The sequence below is a fragment of the Palaemon carinicauda genome, chromosome 1, assembly GCF_036898095.1.
Source record: "Palaemon carinicauda isolate YSFRI2023 chromosome 1, ASM3689809v2, whole genome shotgun sequence".
In the NCBI taxonomy this organism is placed as follows: domain Eukaryota; kingdom Metazoa; phylum Arthropoda; class Malacostraca; order Decapoda; family Palaemonidae; genus Palaemon; species Palaemon carinicauda.
The window spans coordinates 55,616,536-55,637,115 of record NC_090725.1 but is presented as its reverse complement, the minus strand read 5'-3'; the positions used below and the strand labels follow the sequence as shown (position 1 = coordinate 55,637,115).

The 20,580-nt window shown below is 34.6% G+C and overlaps 2 protein-coding genes across 3 annotated transcripts in view; both read right to left on the bottom strand.

Annotated features, from left to right (window-relative positions):
* Positions 1-5,517: 5,517 nt before the first annotated feature.
* Positions 5,518-13,570, bottom strand: LOC137642191 (uncharacterized). Its single transcript, XM_068374734.1, has 4 exons — positions 13,204-13,570; positions 8,511-8,658; positions 7,080-7,343; positions 5,518-6,874 (listed from the first exon to the last, which is right to left on the bottom strand). Exons 1-4 carry the CDS (start codon positions 13,218-13,220, stop codon positions 6,119-6,121), a joined length of 1,185 nt encoding a protein of 394 aa, XP_068230835.1. The 5' UTR covers positions 13,221-13,570; the 3' UTR covers positions 5,518-6,118.
* A 2,670-nt stretch (positions 13,571-16,240) lies between these two features.
* Positions 16,241-20,580, bottom strand: part of LOC137642176 (cortactin-binding protein 2-like) — a 7,649-nt gene continuing 3,309 nt past the window's right edge. The window contains exons 2-3 of one of the 2 annotated variants that reach the window (XM_068374731.1): positions 19,508-19,774; positions 16,241-17,338 (exon numbers count right to left, since the gene is read on the bottom strand). In XM_068374731.1, the coding sequence (XP_068230832.1) occupies positions 16,613-17,338; positions 19,508-19,771 (990 nt within the window). In that variant the 5' untranslated portion in view covers positions 19,772-19,774 and the 3' untranslated portion in view covers positions 16,241-16,612. The remainder of the gene's footprint in view (positions 17,339-19,507; positions 19,775-20,580) is intronic. The other variant, XM_068374725.1, reaches the window with a different exon arrangement.

The window sequence follows — 20,580 nt, the reverse complement described above, 5'->3', positions numbered from 1 at the left end:
CTCCAGAAAAAAAAAAAAAAACTTTAATGAATCTCTGGAATCTGCTGCTTCATCCAAACCTAACAGATCACAGTGAGGAGATGGACAAAATATGAACCCTTCATATATCATACGTGAAATCACTCACTCACTTATTGCAACTAGCAGTTTTTTCCTTGTTATCTTCAACAGCTGTTGCAGCTGACAAAGAAAAACTGCTAGTTATAATAAGTTAAGATTTGATGATTTCAAAGAAAAATGGCTTTCATTCTCTTGTTGGGACTCGCTGAACACATAACTTTCCTTTTGTCTGTTTACTTATATCGTTTCATATATATATATATATATATATATATATATATATATATATATATATATATATATATATATATATATATAGCCTATATGTATATATATATATATATATATATATATATATATATATATATATATATATATATATATATATATATATATATATATATTATTGCACATCGTAAAAGGTCGCACTTGATGGCCCAGAAGCCCGCAAGTTTCCCGAATCCCTGTTCTAGAGTTATCAAATAGTCAGCCACAAGACTATAAGATAAGCTCCCACTAAACATCCAAAAGACTGGTGATATCAAGGCTTTCAAGAAGAAGTTGGAGACTTTCATGTTTTCTAAGTGCTTCGATAAAATGGATTTAACACTTAACTCGGAATATGATGTATGATACTCTTAACACGAAAATCAAATCTTTAATTCTTGTAGGTCCTGTAGGATATAGTGTTTCCCTTTGTTATAGAACCAGGAAAACAACATTTAAAATGAAAATAAAAAGTAAGTACATTCACTATCAAAGCCCATTTACAAAATATAGCCATCCTGTTCTATCACTTCTATTATGAATCATGTAAATCTTGGCAGATCCACGGTCTATATTATTATTATTATTATTATTATTATTATTATTATTATTATTATTATTATTACTAGCCAAGCTACAACCCTAGTTGGAAAAGCAAGATTCTATAAGCCGTAAGGTTCCAACGGAAAAATAGTCCAGTGAGGAAAGTAAATAAGGAAATAAATAAATGATGAGAACAAATTAACAATAAATCATTCTACAGACAGTAACAACGTCAAAACACATATGTCATATATGAACTATGATAAGACTTAGGTCAGCCTGTTCAACATAAAAACATTTGCTGCAACTTTGAACTTTTGAAGTTCTAATAATTCAACTACCCGATTAGGAAGATCATTCCACAACTTGGTCACAGCTGGAATGAAACTTCTAGAATACTGCGTAGTATTGAGCCTCATGATGTAGAAATCCTGGTTATTACAATTAACTGCCTGCTTAGTATTACGAACAGGATAGAATTGTGAAGGAAGATCTGAATGTATGTAAAGGATGGTCAGAATTATGAAAAATCTTATGTAACATGCATAATGAACTAATTGAGCGACGGTGCCAAAGATTAGTATCTAGATCAGTAATAAGAAATTTAATAGACCGTAAGTTTCTGTCCAATAAATTAGGATGAGAATCAGCAGCTGAAGACCAGACAGAAGAAAAATACGCAAAACAAGGTAGAATGAAAGAATTAAAACACTTCTTCAGAATAGATTGATCACCGAAAATCTTGAAAGACTTTCTCAATAAGCCTATTTTTTGTGTGCAATTGAAGAAGACACAGACCTAATGTGTTTCTCAAAAGTAAATTTGCTGTCGAGAATCACACCTAAAATTTAAAAGTCATACAAAGTTAAAGAAACATTATCAATACTGAGATCCGGATGTTGAGGAGCCACTGTCTTTGACCTACTCACAATCATACTTTGAGTTTAGTTAGGATTCAACTTCATACCCCATAATTTGTACCATACACTAATTTTAGCTAGATCTCTATTACGAGATTCAACAACCTCAGATCTACATTCAGGGGATGGAATTGATGCAAAGAGAGTAGCATCATCTGCATATGCAACAAGCTTGTTTTCTAGGCCAAACCTCATGTCATGTGTATATGGTATGAAAAGTAATGGGCCAAGAACACTACCCTGTGGAACACCAGATATCACTTTCCTGAACTCACTATGGTGCACATCAACAACAACTCTTTGAGATTCGTTACTTAAAAAATCCATAATAATGCTAAGAAACGACCCACCCACTCCCAACTGTTTCAGTTTGAAAATAAGGGCCTCATGATTAACACGGTCAAATGCAGCACTAAAATCTAGGCCAATCATACGAACTTCCTGACCACAATCAAGGGATTTCTGTGCAGCATTGGAGATTGTAAACCAAATTGCAAACCAGGGAATAGAAGATTACTTTCAGCAAACCTTTAAGACGTTTTGCCAGAAGACATTCAAAAACTTTAGATAATATGGGAGTTATGGAAATTGGGCGGTAATCAGTTGGACTTGAGCTACCACAAACACATTTTCATAGAGGAGTAACATTACCAATTCTCCAACAAGTGCTAAAAGCACCTGTTCTTGCTAACTTGCGCAAAATAACAGATAACTTTGGAGCTAAGAAATCTGCTGTCTTTATAAAAAACAAAGGAAAAATGCCATTTGGGTCTACACCTCCATAAGCATCAAGGTCCATCAACAGAGCTTTAATTGCACGAGATCGAAAATTTAAACTAGTTAGTTTAGCTTCAGGATAACAGAAATAAGGAAGTTCAAGTTTTTCATTACTCTGTTTACTGTCAAAAACATCAGCCAAAAGGGTTGCCTTTTCCTTTGGACAGTGAGTGACTGAGCCATCTGGTTTATGTAAAGGAGGAACTGTTGCATCTACACCAAAGAGTGCAGATTTGAGGGTAGACCACCATTTATGTTCTTGAGATGTACCGGAAAGGATTTCTTTTATGGTTAAATTGTATCCCTTTTTAGTTGAAGCATAAACTCTCTGAGTAAAAGCTCTAAGCTGAGTATAGTTATTCCAAGTCAAATCTGATCTGTTACACTTCCAAAGATGATAGGCCTCTTGCTTCTCCAAATATACACGTCTACAATCGTCATTTAACCACGGTTTGTCCTTCACTTGGTACCTTAGCACACGAGAAGGGATACGCCTATCAATTATATTGACTAGATTCTCATTCAAAGGGACAATAGGATCAACACTACTATATAACTGTGACCAATTCAAGCACATAAGATCATGCAAAATCCCATTCCAGTCTGCTTGGGATTTCATATAAATTTTACATGAGTATGAAACATCAAGGCATGATCAGATGTCCCGACTGGAGAACTAACCTTACTTTTTATAACGCCAGGGGAGTCAGTGTATACGAGGTCTAAGCATTACCAGACCTGTGAGTACCTTCATTTATGATTTGCTCACAGTCTGATTCAGAGGTAAAGTCTAAGCTCATAAGCCATGGCGATCGGTAGGAGAGATAGAACTTAACCACTCCCTATGGTGAGCATTAAAATCACCAACAAAGACAAAAGAAGCCTTTCTATCACCTTCTTGTATCTTAGCCATAATGGTAAGAAGACAATCGAAGATAGAATCATGCATGTCTGGATTCCGGTAGATCGAACACAAATAAAAGTTGTTATGCCTGCCACAAACTTTTATTACCTGAATCTCATGATATCCACATTCATAGCAGGATTTAGGAGAAGCAGGGTACTCAGTCCTGATATACACCGCCATTCCCCTGGCCCTAGGGATAGCATCATGTTTCAACATAATTGGCTTCTTAAAACCATTTATAAGGAGCTTAGAGGAGTGCCTCATATTAGAAACCAAAGTTTCTGAGCACAAAAGAATATCATACTGTCTGGACGCAACTGTAAGGTCTTGAATTTTTGCATGAAGACCACGAATATTGCAATACAGTAGACGACATTGACGAAATCTAAGACGTACTGGTCCTGGATTTCGCTCAATGTCTCCAGACAGCATAAGAATTAATGGTAGTAAAAAAGAGACATCATACTTAAAAACTAGATTAACAAGAATTAAAACAAAAACAATATTTACAGAAATATAAATAAAGTGAAAAACTGGTCAACATGGAGGAGCCGATACACCATGCAAGGCTAAATACCCTCTAGGATGGCCACTTCATCTAAAGGGAGGACAGTAAGGATGGTTTTGATAAGAAAAAGAATCAGATAAAGAAAATACAATATCTTGATAAACCACCAGACATCCATGGCTCTTCTATTAAGCCTGCCCAATACACCATTTCAAAGAACAAGAGGAAGAGAAAAAAAAAAAGATTGAATAGTGTTCCCGAGTAGGGCCTCAATATCACCTAGAATTAGGTTATTACCTGTTAGTTACCTAACTGAAAACTATTCTGGTATCTTTATAAAAACACTGGACTAGTCTTACTTTATAGGTGTACTAGGCAGTTACTTTAGATCTTGAAACAGGTTATTAACTAGAGGGGTACTCAGTAGAGTGCAGTCCTCCGCCGCTGCAGCTTATTTCTTGACCTTTTAGTTAACCTTGACCATTGACCTTAACATGAATTAATTGGCGTGGATTTCCATACTTTCAAATACAAACTAAGTTTGAAGTCTCTGTGGGAACGATGTCCAAACTTATGGCTGATTACGTGAATTGGACATTTTGCATGACCGTGACCTTGACCTTCTAAAATTTAACCATTTCCAGATTTTTACATAACAGTTAATCCATGCAAATTTCATTATTCTACAATTAAAATTATGACCAGGAAGCTGTTCGTAAACAAATACACACAAAAACAGGGGTACAATATAACCTCATTCTAACTTCGTTAGCGGAGGTAATGAAAAACCAGACATTAGAACACTTTTAATCTTACGTTTACATTCAACCGTTGTCTCTGCTTCAATTCCTCTACTTTCTGATGGGCATTGGCACTCGGTGGGAAATAGAACCTTCTCTCAGAATTTCTATATCGTCTACCAATCACTTTTATGATCTCCCTGTCATCTTTTCTAGACTCCTTATCATCCTGTATTCTCCCTACGTGGCCGAATCCCCTCAAAGCATTCTGATCCAATCTTATTTCTTGTAGTACCCTATTTAGCTTTTCATTATATATATATATATATATATATATATATATATATATATATATATATATATATATATATATATATATATATATATATATATTTATATACAGTATATAGATAGATAGATAAGCTTAAACACACACACACACACACACACACACACATATATATATATATATATATATATATATATATATATATATATATATATATATATAAAGTGCGAATGTTTTCATTAAACGAATTTTCTTTTTCTTAGGTTATTCTTATAGTAGCACTGTTACTCAGGCTATGTAAAAATTTAATAAATAATACTATTTAAAGAAAGTATGCAAATATGAAAAAAAAAACAGGAAGATAAGTGAAAAGACCAATACACGCTCTTTCAGTTCAGATGTTATGCAAAGTTTACAGAATAAATGTTTTTATTTTTTTTGTCATAGTAAATGTAAATAAGACAGTTATTTTGACTGTGTATGTATTTTTACCTAAATAGAGCCACTCGATATAAAAGAATCTGAAATGTAAGGATCATCCTCATATTATGTACAGTTGAATGCAGGCATTCTTGATGCACCTCGCTCTGAAGAAAAGCATCCAGACACATCCTTACTGCGTGGTGAGTTCCTGTGTTTAGCCCGCCCACCACCTCTACCAGCTCATCCTACACTATCAGTTTGGTTCTTTGCCGTGAAGTAAGGGTATTTTCGACTTCAAAAGAATTTTTTTTTAGTATTTATTTGTCTTTAGTTATTCAAGGACATCAGAGACATATTTAAATAATGTGTTCCTTTGGGCCTTTGCTACACTTGCTTTATATCCTTCTATGTTACCTCTATCACCACTTCCTTCTTTCTCGCTGTCCAACTTCTTTGAACATTTACTTCATGGTGCAACTACCTGGTTTTCCCCAGACCCTAGTTCTGGACTATATAGCTCAAATTCATAAAATCCCAGATGACAGCACACAGGGAGGGATAAGGAAATGCAGAGTGAACCGAGGGATTTCATGTTTTATTGCAGTTCCTCAAAGTTAATTGATTTATAAATACACGCAGAATACAAAAATCAACATCCCTCTGGTTAGGTTTAAAAAAATAATATTAAAAGCCATTTGCTTTTGCAACTCTTTCAATGGCATGGTCAAGTGATGTTTCAAGATCATTACCTGTGCCATGTATATGACTCCACTTATTCTCATTCATTGCTTGTCTTGCTCTGCATAGGTCGTGGAAAGTATAACAGGCTTCAGAACTACCCAATAAAGGTAGGATCACATTGGAATGGTATCCCAAGGATCCTAGGAATAAAGCATCAGAAAAAATCCTATTGGTGTAGATTCCACGAATCTCCAAAATGTTTTGAACAGCTGCCATTGATGTCCCAGCAGCTGCAACGACCAGCAGACACGACCTAAGAACTTTCATATCAGAGCCATGAGTTTGCAAGAGTTTACTTAGCTCAGCTGGTTCCCCTTTGAGGGCTGCATTGATCAGCTGCTCTTCCAGCTCAAGTTCTGGATCGATCATATGCAACATTTGCTGAACTTCGTTCCAGAGATTCATCCTAACGGCGACGCCAAAAATATTTAGGAAAATTCTATCTTTTTTTGAAAAGTTTTTCTTAAGGGCTTCGATAACGACCTCCCAATGGTCTTTGTCAATTACTTGAAGTAAAAGGTGGTACATACAGTCTTCCGGTATGTAATAATCTTTCTGAAGAATTAAAAACACTGAAGTCCATTCTCCCATGTGTCCTGCCCAGCTCAGAATATGATTAATTGAGCTTTGGCTGAACTTTGTATCCTGTTCCAGGAGTCTTACAACAGACGCCCAGCCTTTGTAGAGGTATGGACGACACTGATTTTGGGAGGAAAAGGAAAGGAAATGGGTTAATGAATTTTACTCTAAATATTCTTTACACTATAAATAGAAATTGTTGTCTTAAGGAATAACCATTTAGCAATATGCAAAGTTTTAAGCAAATTTTGAAGCAACAAATCTTTCTAAAAGGAGTTTGGGATGAATATGCAGTTGATTATTCGAGGGAGAAATTGAAATTTACCTTCCCGGTATAGCTTAGAAGTGCCCCAACACAATCTAAGTGCCCGGCATTATGTGCTCTCGTAAGGGGTGTCTCCTCCACAAAGACCCTATTCAAGTGGACATCTGGACACTTCAGTAACATCTGGACAATTTCGACCTGACCTTTGACACAGGCCCTCGACATCAGGTCTTCTCCATCGCAGTGAACGTTTACATCCAATTCCTTTTCCAGGTACTCTTTGATCCTCTCGGTGTCACCTCTTTCAGCTGCTTGAAGCATTTCCTGAAAGTAAGAATTTTCAGAATCGTATTCAATTGGAAAAGAATTATTACTGGAGATAATCGTATGTGAAAATGACTTTGAATATGAGGAACACATGCCAATAAAGGAGACTAGATCCTCTCTTTCTGGAGGTAATTGTACATAAAAATGACTTTGATTAAAAAAAAAAATATTCGGACTACATTAATTTTATTTATGAAAGTCTGAAAATTAGTTAAAAAGATAGTTTAAATTTTTGCCTATTGAATAATAGGCAAAAATTTAAACTAGGGAGTGATAGAGTTAGTATTAATAAACTGCACGAGATGTAATGTAAGATCGCTTTAACTGGAAATTGCAGAAAAATATAGACTACTGGACAGTCCTAAATATATATTCTTTTGAAAAGTGACATATCAGTAACTCTATAGGTCTGGTCATACATTTATAAGTTACTGACTGCGTTGCTACCCTTACTGCCAAAAGTATTTCATTTTTTAGAAATTCCGAAGGAAGTAAAAACCTGACAATTGCAAACGATATAAGAAAATCACACAACCTGACAATTGCAAACGATGTAAGAAAAATCACTGGGAAAGGTTTGTAAATTAAAACAGACGACGCAATGAGGGAATCTTTTGCTATTTTTTTTCTCAATATCTGAACCATAAGATAAATGTATAAAATTGAGATTTATTTCAATGCTGTTACTGTTCTTAAAATGTTTTATTTTAATTGTTCATTACTTCTCTTTGGTTTATTTATTTCCTTATATCCTTTCCTCTTTGGGTATTATTATTATTATTATTATTATTATTATTATTATTATTATTATTATTATTACAAGCTAAGCTACAACCCTACATGAAAAAGCTGGATGCTATAAGCTCTAAGGCTCCAACAGGGAAAAAATAGCCCACTGAGGTGAGGAAACAAGGAAACAAATAAACTACAAGTAATGTATTTTTCCGTGTTGGATTGGAGCCTTTGCCCTTACAGCATCCTACCTTTCCAACTAGGGTTGTAGCTTAGCTTGTAATAATAATAATAATAATAATAATAATAATAATAATAATAATAATAATAATAATAATAATAATAATAACGAAGCAGATAAATTAAAGGCACATCGACTCCAGAACAAAACTCAAGACCCATCTTTTCGACATAGCCAAAACTCCCACAAACCTGAGACAAGGTATTTCGGCGATCGATTGTCTTGGTGTCTTCTCTCTCATACAGAAGTTCTCCCTCCTCGTCATATACGCCTTCCATCTTCTTCTCGAAGTCATCACTGCAGCAGTTGGTTCCAAAGCGTTTCTCCCAAAGCTTTTGGCTGAAAAGATACATATCAGACACCAGCAAAAAATCTACATGCAACACTAATTGGAAAACCAGGATGCTATAAGCCCAGGGGCTCCAACAGGGAAAATAGCTCAGTGAGGAAATGAAACAAAGAAAAAGTAAAATATTTTAAGAAGAGCAAAATTAGAATAAATATATCCTATATAAACTATAAAAAACTTTAATAAAACAAGAGAAAGAGAAATAAGATAGAATAGTGTGCCAGAGTGTACCCTCAAGCGAGAGAACTCCAACCCAAAACAGTGTAAGACTATGGCACTACCCAAGATTAGAGAACAAAGGTTTGAATTTGGAATTTCCTTCTCCCAGAAGAGCTGCTTACCATTGCTAAAGAGTCTCTTCTACCCTTACAAAGAGGAAACTGGCCTTTGAACAATCACAGTGTAGTAAGAATTGTTTGGTAATCTCAGTGTCGTCGGGTGTATAAGGACATAGGTGAATATATAAAGAAGGGGCCAGATTATTTGGTGTGCGTGTGTGTGTATTGTGTGTGTAGGCAAATGGAAAATGAACCGTAACCAGAGAGAAAGATCCAATGTAGTACTGTCTGGCCAGTCAAAAGACCCCACAATTCTCTGGCAGTAGTAATATATAGTACATTCAAGTAACTGATTTGTTTAAGTATATTTTAAGATCTCTAAATTCACTACTATTGAGGCTATATCACGTGATAAAATACATGAACTAAGACTAGATTGCTTTTGTTTTCGCCAAATCTTAATTCTTATACAATTCCAATGTTTAGGATTAAATGCTTAATACTTCTTTTAAGTCTAAGATTTTGACTGCCTACTCTCTGCTATCTAAGATGCAATTAAGATAGGAGTTGTGATATCTTTAAAAAGACAAATGTACGGTGATTTTTCATCATCATCTGTTTCTTATTCTAACTAGTACTAGTGCCTGATTCCCAATTGCTCAATCCGCAAAATAAGCTTGCGGGCACTCTATCAATTGTCAATCTATTGTGGTATTTTTAATCTGTTCTTTCAGATTCACTCAACATGCCCCCTCTTATATCTTGTTCTCTTAACTTTCGTAATTTTGGACGTGAAAATAAATGTTCTGTATTATCTTCTGCTTCGCACAGATTCCAAACATCTATATATTTTCACCTGAAATTTGCTTTTATTTTGAACATGTTTAGCTTTGCTTTCATTATTACGATTGCCTTATCCATATTCAATTTTCTAATATAAGCTATGGCCTATTCCTTTCTGTGAATCTCAATTTCTTTATCCATTTCTTCAATTGCTTCCTCTATCTTATTCATAATGCATTTTTCCTTATCAATATTATGTTTCTTGTCGACTGATGCTATTTACCTTTTCTGTCACTATACTGTATAGCTTGAGTCCACATACAATTCTTTGTCTTACGTTTCCCTCAATCTCAATGCTCTCTGTTGTTTCTGCAGGAGAGTTAACGACGATATCTTTCATATGTAACTTATCGAAGCACTTATATTTAGCAGATGATCTGCAGTCAACCTTCCTTCAATGCCTCCAGGTTGAAACTTACTCATCTCTTCCTTCAATTTGTTATTTGTTTTTTTCATTCTCATTTTCTTAAATATCTTACAAATTGAACTTGCAAAAGCTATTCCTCTTCTATCTTTAATTTTTTTTATTTCCATTTTTTCATAGGTAGTAGGTTGGCCACGGCACTAGCCACCCGTTGAAATACTACCGCAAGGGAGTTATTGGACTATTTTTACAGGCCATATAGTACTGCATTGGATCCCTCTCTGGTTATGGCTAATTTATCCTTTGTCTGTCTACACATACCGAATATTCTGGCATATTCCTTATACATTCTCCTCTTTCTTCATACATTTGCCAGCACCAAATAAAAAAAAAAATTCTTCTTCACTGCACTGTAATTGTTCAATGGCTACTTTTCACCTGGTAAGGGAAGAAGAGACTCTTTAGCTATGGTAAACAGGTTTTCTAGAAGGACACTCCAACATCAAATCATTGTTCTCTAGTCTTGGGTTGTGCCATAGCCTCTGTACCATGGTCTTCCACTGTCTTGGGTTAGAGTTCTTTTGCTTGAGGGTACATCGAGGCACGCTATTCTATTTGTTACCTTATTTCCTTTCCTCACTGGGCTATTTCCCCTGTTGGAGCCCTTGGGCTTATAGCATCCTGCTTTTCCAACCAGGGTTGTAGATAAGCTAATAATAATAATAATAATAATAATAATAATAATAATAATAATAATAATAATAATAATAATAATAATAATAATGGAGTACCCTACTCTGGCTGTGTTGGGGCTGTAAGATTTTTCTTTTCCTTTTTCTTGAATTGTTTTTCTCATTTCCTTCATTTTATAACAGTAGCATTGTTGCTGTTGTTGTTATTGTTGTTGTATTAATGTTGGCAAGAAGAGATCTTTATAAAAGACGTTAAACTAATTTTGGGAAAGTAGAGCTTGTATGAGTTAGACGAGAATTATCTTATTAATAAGCCCATACATACTTACACACACATACAGTATATATATACATATATATATATATATATATATATATATATATATAAATATATATATACATATATATACATATATATATGTATATATATACATATATATACAGTATATATATATATATATATATATATATATATATATATATATACAGTATATATATATATATATATATATATATATATATATATATATATATATATATATATGTGTGTGTGTGTGTGTGTGTAAATATGTTATATTTCTAGTTTTTATTATATACAGTACATATGTTTATATATATATATATATATATATATATATATATACATATATATATGTATATATATATATATATATATATATATATATATATATATATAATATTAGCTATTTTTGTCACGTTTCTTCAGTTTGAAGAGGCAAATCCCTCCTCTCAAACAAACATTTTTTTCTGATCGTAAAGATAAACTTGATATGTTTGGTCTGTGTTTGTGGGCTATGACTGATGATATTATTATACTTTGGTAATACTGTTTCATTAAATCTTCATGACTTTTCTAGAAGGTACCTCACGGTCCTGGGATTATTTAGCGCAGTTTCCTGAGGTTATAGAGTCATAAAAATGGCTAATCTTGAGCATGTGTGATGTGGCTGTGTTTGCAAGCGTATGTGGGAATAAGCTAATTCTAAGTAAATTTATATCTTTTTTCATCAATTTCCGATCATATGTTACACGAAGGCCTTTGTAATTCACAACTAAAAGTATTGGTTACGTAACGTGTGGACATTCTTATTTCTCGTGATTGGAGAGAAGCGGCAGAAACCGGAAATGTTGGTCACCTCCGTCCTTCAGCTGATATGAATATTGAAGATATGTTCTTGCAAGAGCCCGTGTCTGGCTGTAAAGGCTAGGGAGTTTACAATAGCATCAGCAAGATCATCATCATCAGCCGTAACTAATTCACTGCATGTCCTTCCACTCCTTTCTATTTACGGTCTACACCAGAAATATTTTTTAGATTGTCAATCTATTAATGTTCCCTTCCTTCCCCTGCTTCTTTTGCAATCTCTAGGGGCCCATTCTGTTATTCTTAGTTTCCATCTATTCTATTGCCTCTCATTCTCATTATACGTCCTGCCCATGTCCATTTCGTTTTTTTTTTTTTTTGTCTTATATTATGTCGTTAGAATATCCTCTACTTTAATTTCTCTCTTATCCATATTGATCTTTTTCTGTGAACATGACATGGTCTTGAAGAAAATCACGAAATTGTAGGATAAACATGATTTTTAGGGTCTTTTACTGAATGTGACAAATTCTACTTTCAATACGAAAAGGAACATAATTATGACAATTTATCCTTCATTATTTATTGAGATATATTTCTTCCATATAACATCAAACGGAAACGTTATTTAACTATATTAATGATAAGATTATTAAGACCAAATTTCAGTATTGCAAGTGAAACTAGAGAGGCATTTAGTAGAGAGCATGCCTTCGCCACGCTAAACAGTTTTATTTTGCTCTAACTCCACTTTCTTCAAAATCTAAAGGATTTGTCCTTGGGTTATACATACCCCGCATATCCACCAAGTTTCGTTGAAATTAGTTTTGCAGTTTTTGCTTAATGTTGCTCACAGTAAAAAAAAAAAAAAAAAAAAAAAAAGCTAACAATATATGCTGTTTACTTAACATTGCGATTATTTTCAAAGTACTGCTATGTACTTGCACTCATATGTATATTGTCCAAAATGTTAGATTCATCCTTGGGCCATACCCAGCATGACTACCAAGTTTGATCAAAATCAATACAGTAGTTTTTGTGTAATTTTGCTCAAAGACACAAACAAACAAATAGATAAACTAACAAACGCAGGGGTGAATACACACCCTTCGCAAAAAGCTCAATAAGCCATATTCAAAACTCATCGCCTGCGCATTAAAAGAGGATATTATGTCATCACCCGTGAAAATAACCAACATTAAAAATTCTCTCTATTATAAGCTATAGAGAAAAATGTACACCTGGTTACTTACCTCTGTTGTTCATACATGGTAGGAAACGAGATAACCAAACTTCACTTTCAACAAATGTTTGAGAGTTACTTCGTAATATATGTATTTTCATAGAATTATTAAATTCTATGCTGACAGTTTCTTTGTTACGGCCATTTGGTTTGCTGCGTGTTCATCCACGTCATGCAACGAGGTATTTCTCATAAAGCAACGACACAACCTTTGTCTGATGTAGCAAGACTGCCATAGCTCATATCATAGGATGTGTTTTACAAACATATATTATGCTTAAACAATAATTTCATACGTATTTGTGAAACAGGAGATTTATAATGCGTGTTATTTAAGGTTATTTTTCTCATTCTCTTATAACCTTGTTTGTTGAAGGAGGCAAAATCTTCCATAAAAATGTAAACTGGCTTTCTAATTTCCCAGACAGCCCTTCATAGCTCTTGCCAATGGAGTGTCATGATATCACTGGTGCCAGTTATGTTTTATTTTAGCATTTACGAGTTGCCACCGCAAGAGCCCGTGTCTTGCATAAAGCAAGACAATATCAAACAACAACGTTTTATTAATTTAACTTAATTCTTTGCAGTACATCATTATTATATAATGAATGCATGCAGGAATTTACTATATGTATATATATATATATATATATATATATATATATATATATATATATATATATATATATATATATATATATCGAGTTATAGTCCTTACTGTTGATTATTTGTAATTTTTCATTATATGTACAAGTGGCAATGAGCAATCATTTTTTCGGCGATTTTTGCTATTTGATATTCCTATAAAGATACCAATTTATAAAAACATATCTTTCCACGGTTTTATCTATAATAATGATAAAACATTACTTAGATCACTAACAAAGAGAAAGAAATCTTACCCGCTGTTACAAGTGACTTGTTTCTAAGACTAGGATGAAAATACTTAATCGTGAAGCTCTATGTTGTTATTTTGCGATAAAATTATAAACTAGGAACATCCAGACGATGAGTGCATTTAGTGTTTAATGATACTGTACATACATATCTCTATGCTAATCCATACCCTAAAATTTTCTTAGCTTGTGAATCCTTCGCCTCGTCCTCCGTCCCCTGCTTCGTTTGCAAGCTCTAGGGACACACTCTGTCCGTCTATTATCTATGATTCTCTTTATATTTCCTGTTCACGTCCATTTCTAATCTTCTTACTTGTTGATAGAATATCCTCTAATTTACTTTGCTCTCGTATCCATGTTGCTCTTTTTCCCTCTTAGTATTAATCCAATCATTATTCTTTCAATAGCTCTTTGAGTTGTAACTAGCTTATGCTCTAAGGCTTTAGTAAGGTTTTAAGTTTCTTATGCATAAGTTAATACTGCAAGGACCATCTGATTAAATACTTTTCTTTTTGGAGAAAGTGGCCATTAACGTTTCATAACCTCATTTTGTTTACCAAAAGCTCTCCATCTCCTTATCCTTCTTTTAATTATGGGTTTTTGTCCTGTGGAAACATTTACTATATGTCCTATATATATATATATATATATATATATATATATATATATATATATATATGCATATATATATATATATATATATATATATATATATATACATACACACACATATATATATATATATATATATATATATATATATATATCGGTTTTTTCCTGTGGAAACATTTACTATCTGTCCTATATATATATACATACATACATACACACACACACACACACACACATATATATATATATATATATATATATATATATATATATATATATATATATATATATAGTCATTAACAATCTCTAGAGGTTCGCCCATAAAGGTAATTGGTTGTCTCTGCATTTTCATTGAACATTATCTCAGTTTTACTATATTCATTTTCAGCCCTACTTTTCTACTTTCTCTATAATCCTTTGAAATTGTTCTCACAATTCACTAAATAGAACTATATCATCTGCAAATCTTAAGTTGTCTAGGCATGCTGTGAATGATTTAGGATAGATGGGATCTCCCTGTCTATAAATTCCTTTCTAAATCACAATCTTCTCGCTATCCTTTCTCTTTCAAGTCTTAGAACTTTCCGTTTTGTTTGTGAAATTTCTCAACACGCTAAGTCCAAAGAACACACCGATGGTTTACTTTCACATTTGTTCATGATTACCTATATGACTTTGTCAGAAGGTTTGATATGTTTGGCAAAAACTCTAAAAACTTCTGCCCCTTTTACAAATAAGCATTACTTTTCAACATCAATGAATAGCTGTAATGCTAAATGCTGCAACATTGAAAAACTATTTCGCAGTATATATTGGAAATTTTACGAAGGAGCATTCAATCTCTTGGAATAATAAGGCTTGACTCGACTCAGAGAACATTTTCATTTCTGCACAGCACTCATCACTTTTTCAGATCTCTATATTTTCAAACTATCTGCAAAATAAAATTGCATCAGAGAGTTTCGATCTACTTACCTTAAATATGTTTATCTATCTTTGTTGTATTTTAGACTAATATTTCCTACGAAATCAACTCTTTCCAACGTCACTTTTTTTAATATAGAAGCAAATGTACAGTATAACTCATTTTATCTTTATCATTTCCTCAAAGCATTTAATAAAGAATGCATTAACTGGTAGTCAATGTTTATATTCTCATTTATTTTTACAGTAAGAATATATCTATTTTCTACTTTTCTCCGGTTACGTTACCCATGCAAATCCCTTCATCGCTCGCTCTCGGTTTGAAGGTCATTCTGTGCATGCTACACAAACATCCTCTCCATGATTGTATAAATTATAATTATCAGAAAATGAAACGAATTAGGAATAAAACGAATTTTTTATCTCTCTCTCTCTCTCTCTCTCTCTCTCTCTCTCTCTCTCTCTCTCTCTCTCTCTCTCTCTCTCTCTCTCTCTATATATATATATATATAAAGGTACTTTGTGGTTGTTGAAAACAATAAATATTTTCAAAATGCAGACAGAATTTAATTACCCTTTTTAAAAAGTAACAAAAAGCCATATCTGATTTTTTTTTTTTTAGAAAATCTTAAATGGATTGCAATTGTCATTAACTCGCAGATATTTTCCCTCTAAAATCTAGTACAGTAATGCAAAATTTAGAAAACCGAAACTTTCGTAATTCTATTTTACAAATATTTATAAAATGCCGAATAAAATCCTTCGCATATAAAATATCATGGATTTACTAAAATTTGCCGCCTAAACGGTGTTCATTGATTTATTACCATTCAATAAGTTCACAAAACAGCTCAACAAGTCAATGTTACCTTTAAGAAACAAAATTGGGAGACCAATCATTAGCAACATTTCAAGGAAACATTTAAAAACATACTCAATTAAAGCTATCTTTAGTATACCTTGCCTTATAAATCAGATGATATTTACTTATGATTGAGATTTCATTAAGCTATCAAGACAATTGAGTAGATATTCACAAGAATAGCCTCCATGTTCCTTAAGATTGAGTAATACCTTCTGAGAGGACAGCAATTCATCAAAACTGTACTTTGCTGTACATAGAAGATGAAGAAACATCTCTGAGTTCTGAGAAACTGCAGACAAATAAAGAGAATCGCAAAGTGTCTCCTGGGAGTAAGTGTCACTTCTCAATAAGAGGCACTGAGCTACTACTTCACTAGTACCCCCTGCGGCTACTACTAACAGACACCCACTCAGAGTTTCAGCATCACAACATTCGCTTTCCAGAAACCTTTGTACTCCACATTCGTCTTCTGCGAGCGCTGCATCTGTCAGAACTCGGTCTAACTTAAGCTGCTTCTTCAGGAGAATAAACTGAACTTCTTCCCAAAGTCTCATTTTGATAGCTAGGCCTAAGACTTCGTTCAGAATTTCGTCCTTGCCTTGGAACTCGATCTTCAAAACATCGTGGACAATTTTCCATTTCTCTACATATATAGCGTTTAGGACAACCATATACAGAGTTTCTTGCGGAAAATGACAGCGCCTTTCTAGAAGTAGACTTACAGCTTCCCACTGGCACTCTTGAGCTGCCCAGTTAAGAATCGAAATCACTGAATCTGGTTTCAGATGGGGCTTAAGCTTGAGGACTTTCACAATGCCCCTCCATCCATACTTCAACACGAGATGACACTGAAAGAGAAACAAATTAGGTTATTTCAATCTTGGGGTAAGATGCATGAAATCATTGACAGTTTCCAAAAGAATTACTGTAATCTTAAAATAGTCATAATATGTAAAAAATTTGGCATCTAAAAATCTACCAGTCCCTGCTAAATAGAATACTATTTGAATTAGTTACAACGAATGAAAGTAATTCATTCTGTATATCTGAAAACGATAATCTATTTATCTACCATAATACTTCTCCCAATTTTGGGATGTAGTCGACATCAGAAAAGAAACAAAATTGGATTTTTTTTCCTCATTGCCTAACGAGGGACTCAGCAGAGTTTGGTTAGTACTGCTAGGGTGCTACAGCCCACCCTCCCATCCACCTCCCACCCCAAATGAAGCTTCATATGTTGACTCCCCTACTGCCGCTACCTCAGCAATCACCAAGGTGACCCGAGATAGCAGCAGAGCCTATGAAGTGCGTTACAGTCACTCACTATTCATTTCTATTCCTAGCCTGCTCTTTTACTTCTCTCACATGTATCCTCCTGTCACCTAGGGCTTTCTTCACTCCATTCATCCACCCACACCTTAACCTTTCTCTTGCACTTCTCCCATCAACTCTTGCATTCATCACCTTCTTCAGCAGACGACTATTATCCATCCTCGCTACTTAGCCAAACCACCTCAACACATTTAAATCTACGCTAGCTGCTAATTTATTTCTCACATTCGTTCTCACCCTAACTACTTCGTTCCTAACTCTATCCAATCGAGATACACCAGCCATACTCCTGACACTTCATCTCAAACGCATTCAATTTCTGTCTCTCTGTCACTTTCATTCACCACAGCTTCGATCCATACATCACAGTTGCTACAATCATTTTTTTCATACAGAACACTCTTTACATTCATTCCTAACCCTCTATTTTTACCACTCCCTACACCACCCCAACACTTTGCATCCGACATTCACTCTCTGACGTACATCTGCTCCCACTCCACAATTTGCAGCAACATCAGAACCCAAGTACATAAACTAACGTACTTCCTCAAGTAACTCTCTATTCAACATGACATTCAATCTAGCACTACCCTCTCTCTTTGTGCATCTCATAACCTTACTCTTACCCACATTAACTCGCAACTTCTTCCTCTCACGCACTCTCCCAAACTCTATTACTAATCGACAGTGCTTCTCCTCTGAGTCAGCAAACAATGCAGTATCATCCGCAAAGAACAACTGATTCACCTCCCATTCATGATCACCTCATCTATCAGTTGCAACCCTCGGCCAAACCCTCGAGCATTCATCTCTCTTACAGCTCCATCTACAAACAAACTGAACAACCATGGTGACATCACACATCCCTGTCTCAGCCGCACTCTCACTGGAAACCACTCACTCACTTTATTCCCTATCTTAACACGCTGTTTACTGTCTATGTACAAACTCTTCATTGCTTGCAACAACCTTCCACCAATTCCATATGACCTCATCACATTCTACACAGCATCCCTATCAACTCTATCGCTAGCTTTTTCCAGATCTATAAATACGAAATATACCTCCTTACCTTTCACTAAATATTTATTATATATCTGCTTAACTATAAAAATCTGATCCATACATCCCCTACCTCTTCTAAAGCCACCCTGCACTTCTAAGATCGCATCCTCTGTTTTATGCTTAATCCTAATAATTAACACTCTACCATACACTTTTCCAACCACACTCAACAAAAGATGGTGAGATAAAGTAAAGGATGATATGGAGAAAAGAGGTTTGATGGAAGAGGATGTCTTTGATAGAAGGCATTGTAAAGGCCGCATCAGGCAAACGACCCCTTTTAAAGGTTTAAAGGCATTCATGAATGGCAGAGTCAAGGGACAGTGACATTACCCTAGCAAGCAGGACAATGTCCTAGGCACTGATCATATGGATGCTGATCCTATATACATATGATCAACATCCAAGCTCCCTCTCCACCCAAGCTAGGATCAGGGAGGGCCAGACAATTGCTGCTGACTTAGCAGGTATTCCTATAGGCTCCCCCAAAACCCCCATCCTTAGTTCACAACGATCATGAAGTTGCAATTTGAGCGGGATTCGAACCCCAGTCTGGCGATCACCAGTCAGGGACGTTCCCCCGGTGGGAAAGAAGAGAGACAGAAATGACTTACTCCAGTTTCAGCTTGGAGTAGCATTCTGATGCAGTCTAAATGGCCATTTTGGGCAGCACGTCCAATTGGATTCCAGTTGTCTAACATTAGGTTAAGGTGTATATCTGGGTGTGCAAGAAGCGTGTCCAGGACAACCGTTTGTCCAGATGCACACGCTCTCGATAGCATAGTTTCGCCGTCTTCCGACTTATTGTTGACGTCAGCTCCACTGTCTAAATATACCTGGATTATTTCTGTATTCCCATTTTCTGCAGCTTCCAGCATTTCCTGAGTAAGATTATAATTTTTTATTCTAGACTGAAAATAATAATTTGACTGTGATATATGAGGTAAGTTTAAGATAGCAATGTTCCAGAGCAATTATTATTGTTATTATTATTATTATTATTATTATTATTATTATTATTATTATTATTATTAGCTAAGCCCTAGCTTTAGTTGGAAAAGCAGGATGCTATAACCCAAGGGCTCCAACAGGAAAAAATAGCCCAGTGAGGAGGGGAAATAAGAAAATAAATAAACTACAAGAGAATTAAATATTTTAAGAACAGTAACAACATTAAATGGTCATTTATTTGTTAAAGAAAAATAAGGAAATATTGTTTATGATTATCTATTAGAAAATCACAAATTATACTTTAAAGTAGTTTTTTCAACGATAACCAAAATGCATATCCAATTATTACAACTTTACAAAATTTTCTCTCCGCTAGTAGTCACTATGGACTTATAAATCCTAGAATAGATTATATCAGTATCATGAACTTTTTACAGTTTACTGTGATCTTTATTCCTTTTTTAAGTTCTCAAGGAGCATTTACAAACTTAGAAATGCTCTTCCCAGCTCGAAGGTGTGGTTGGCCAGGGCACCAGTCACCCATTGAGATACTACCACTAGAGTTATTGGGTCCTTCGACTGGCCAGACAGTACTACATTGGACCCCCCTCTCTGGATACAGCTCAATTCTCCTTTACCTACACATACCCCGAATAGTTTGGCCTATTCTTTCCACATTCTCATACACCTGACAACATTGAGATTACCGAACAAATATTTTTCATTCATGGGGGTA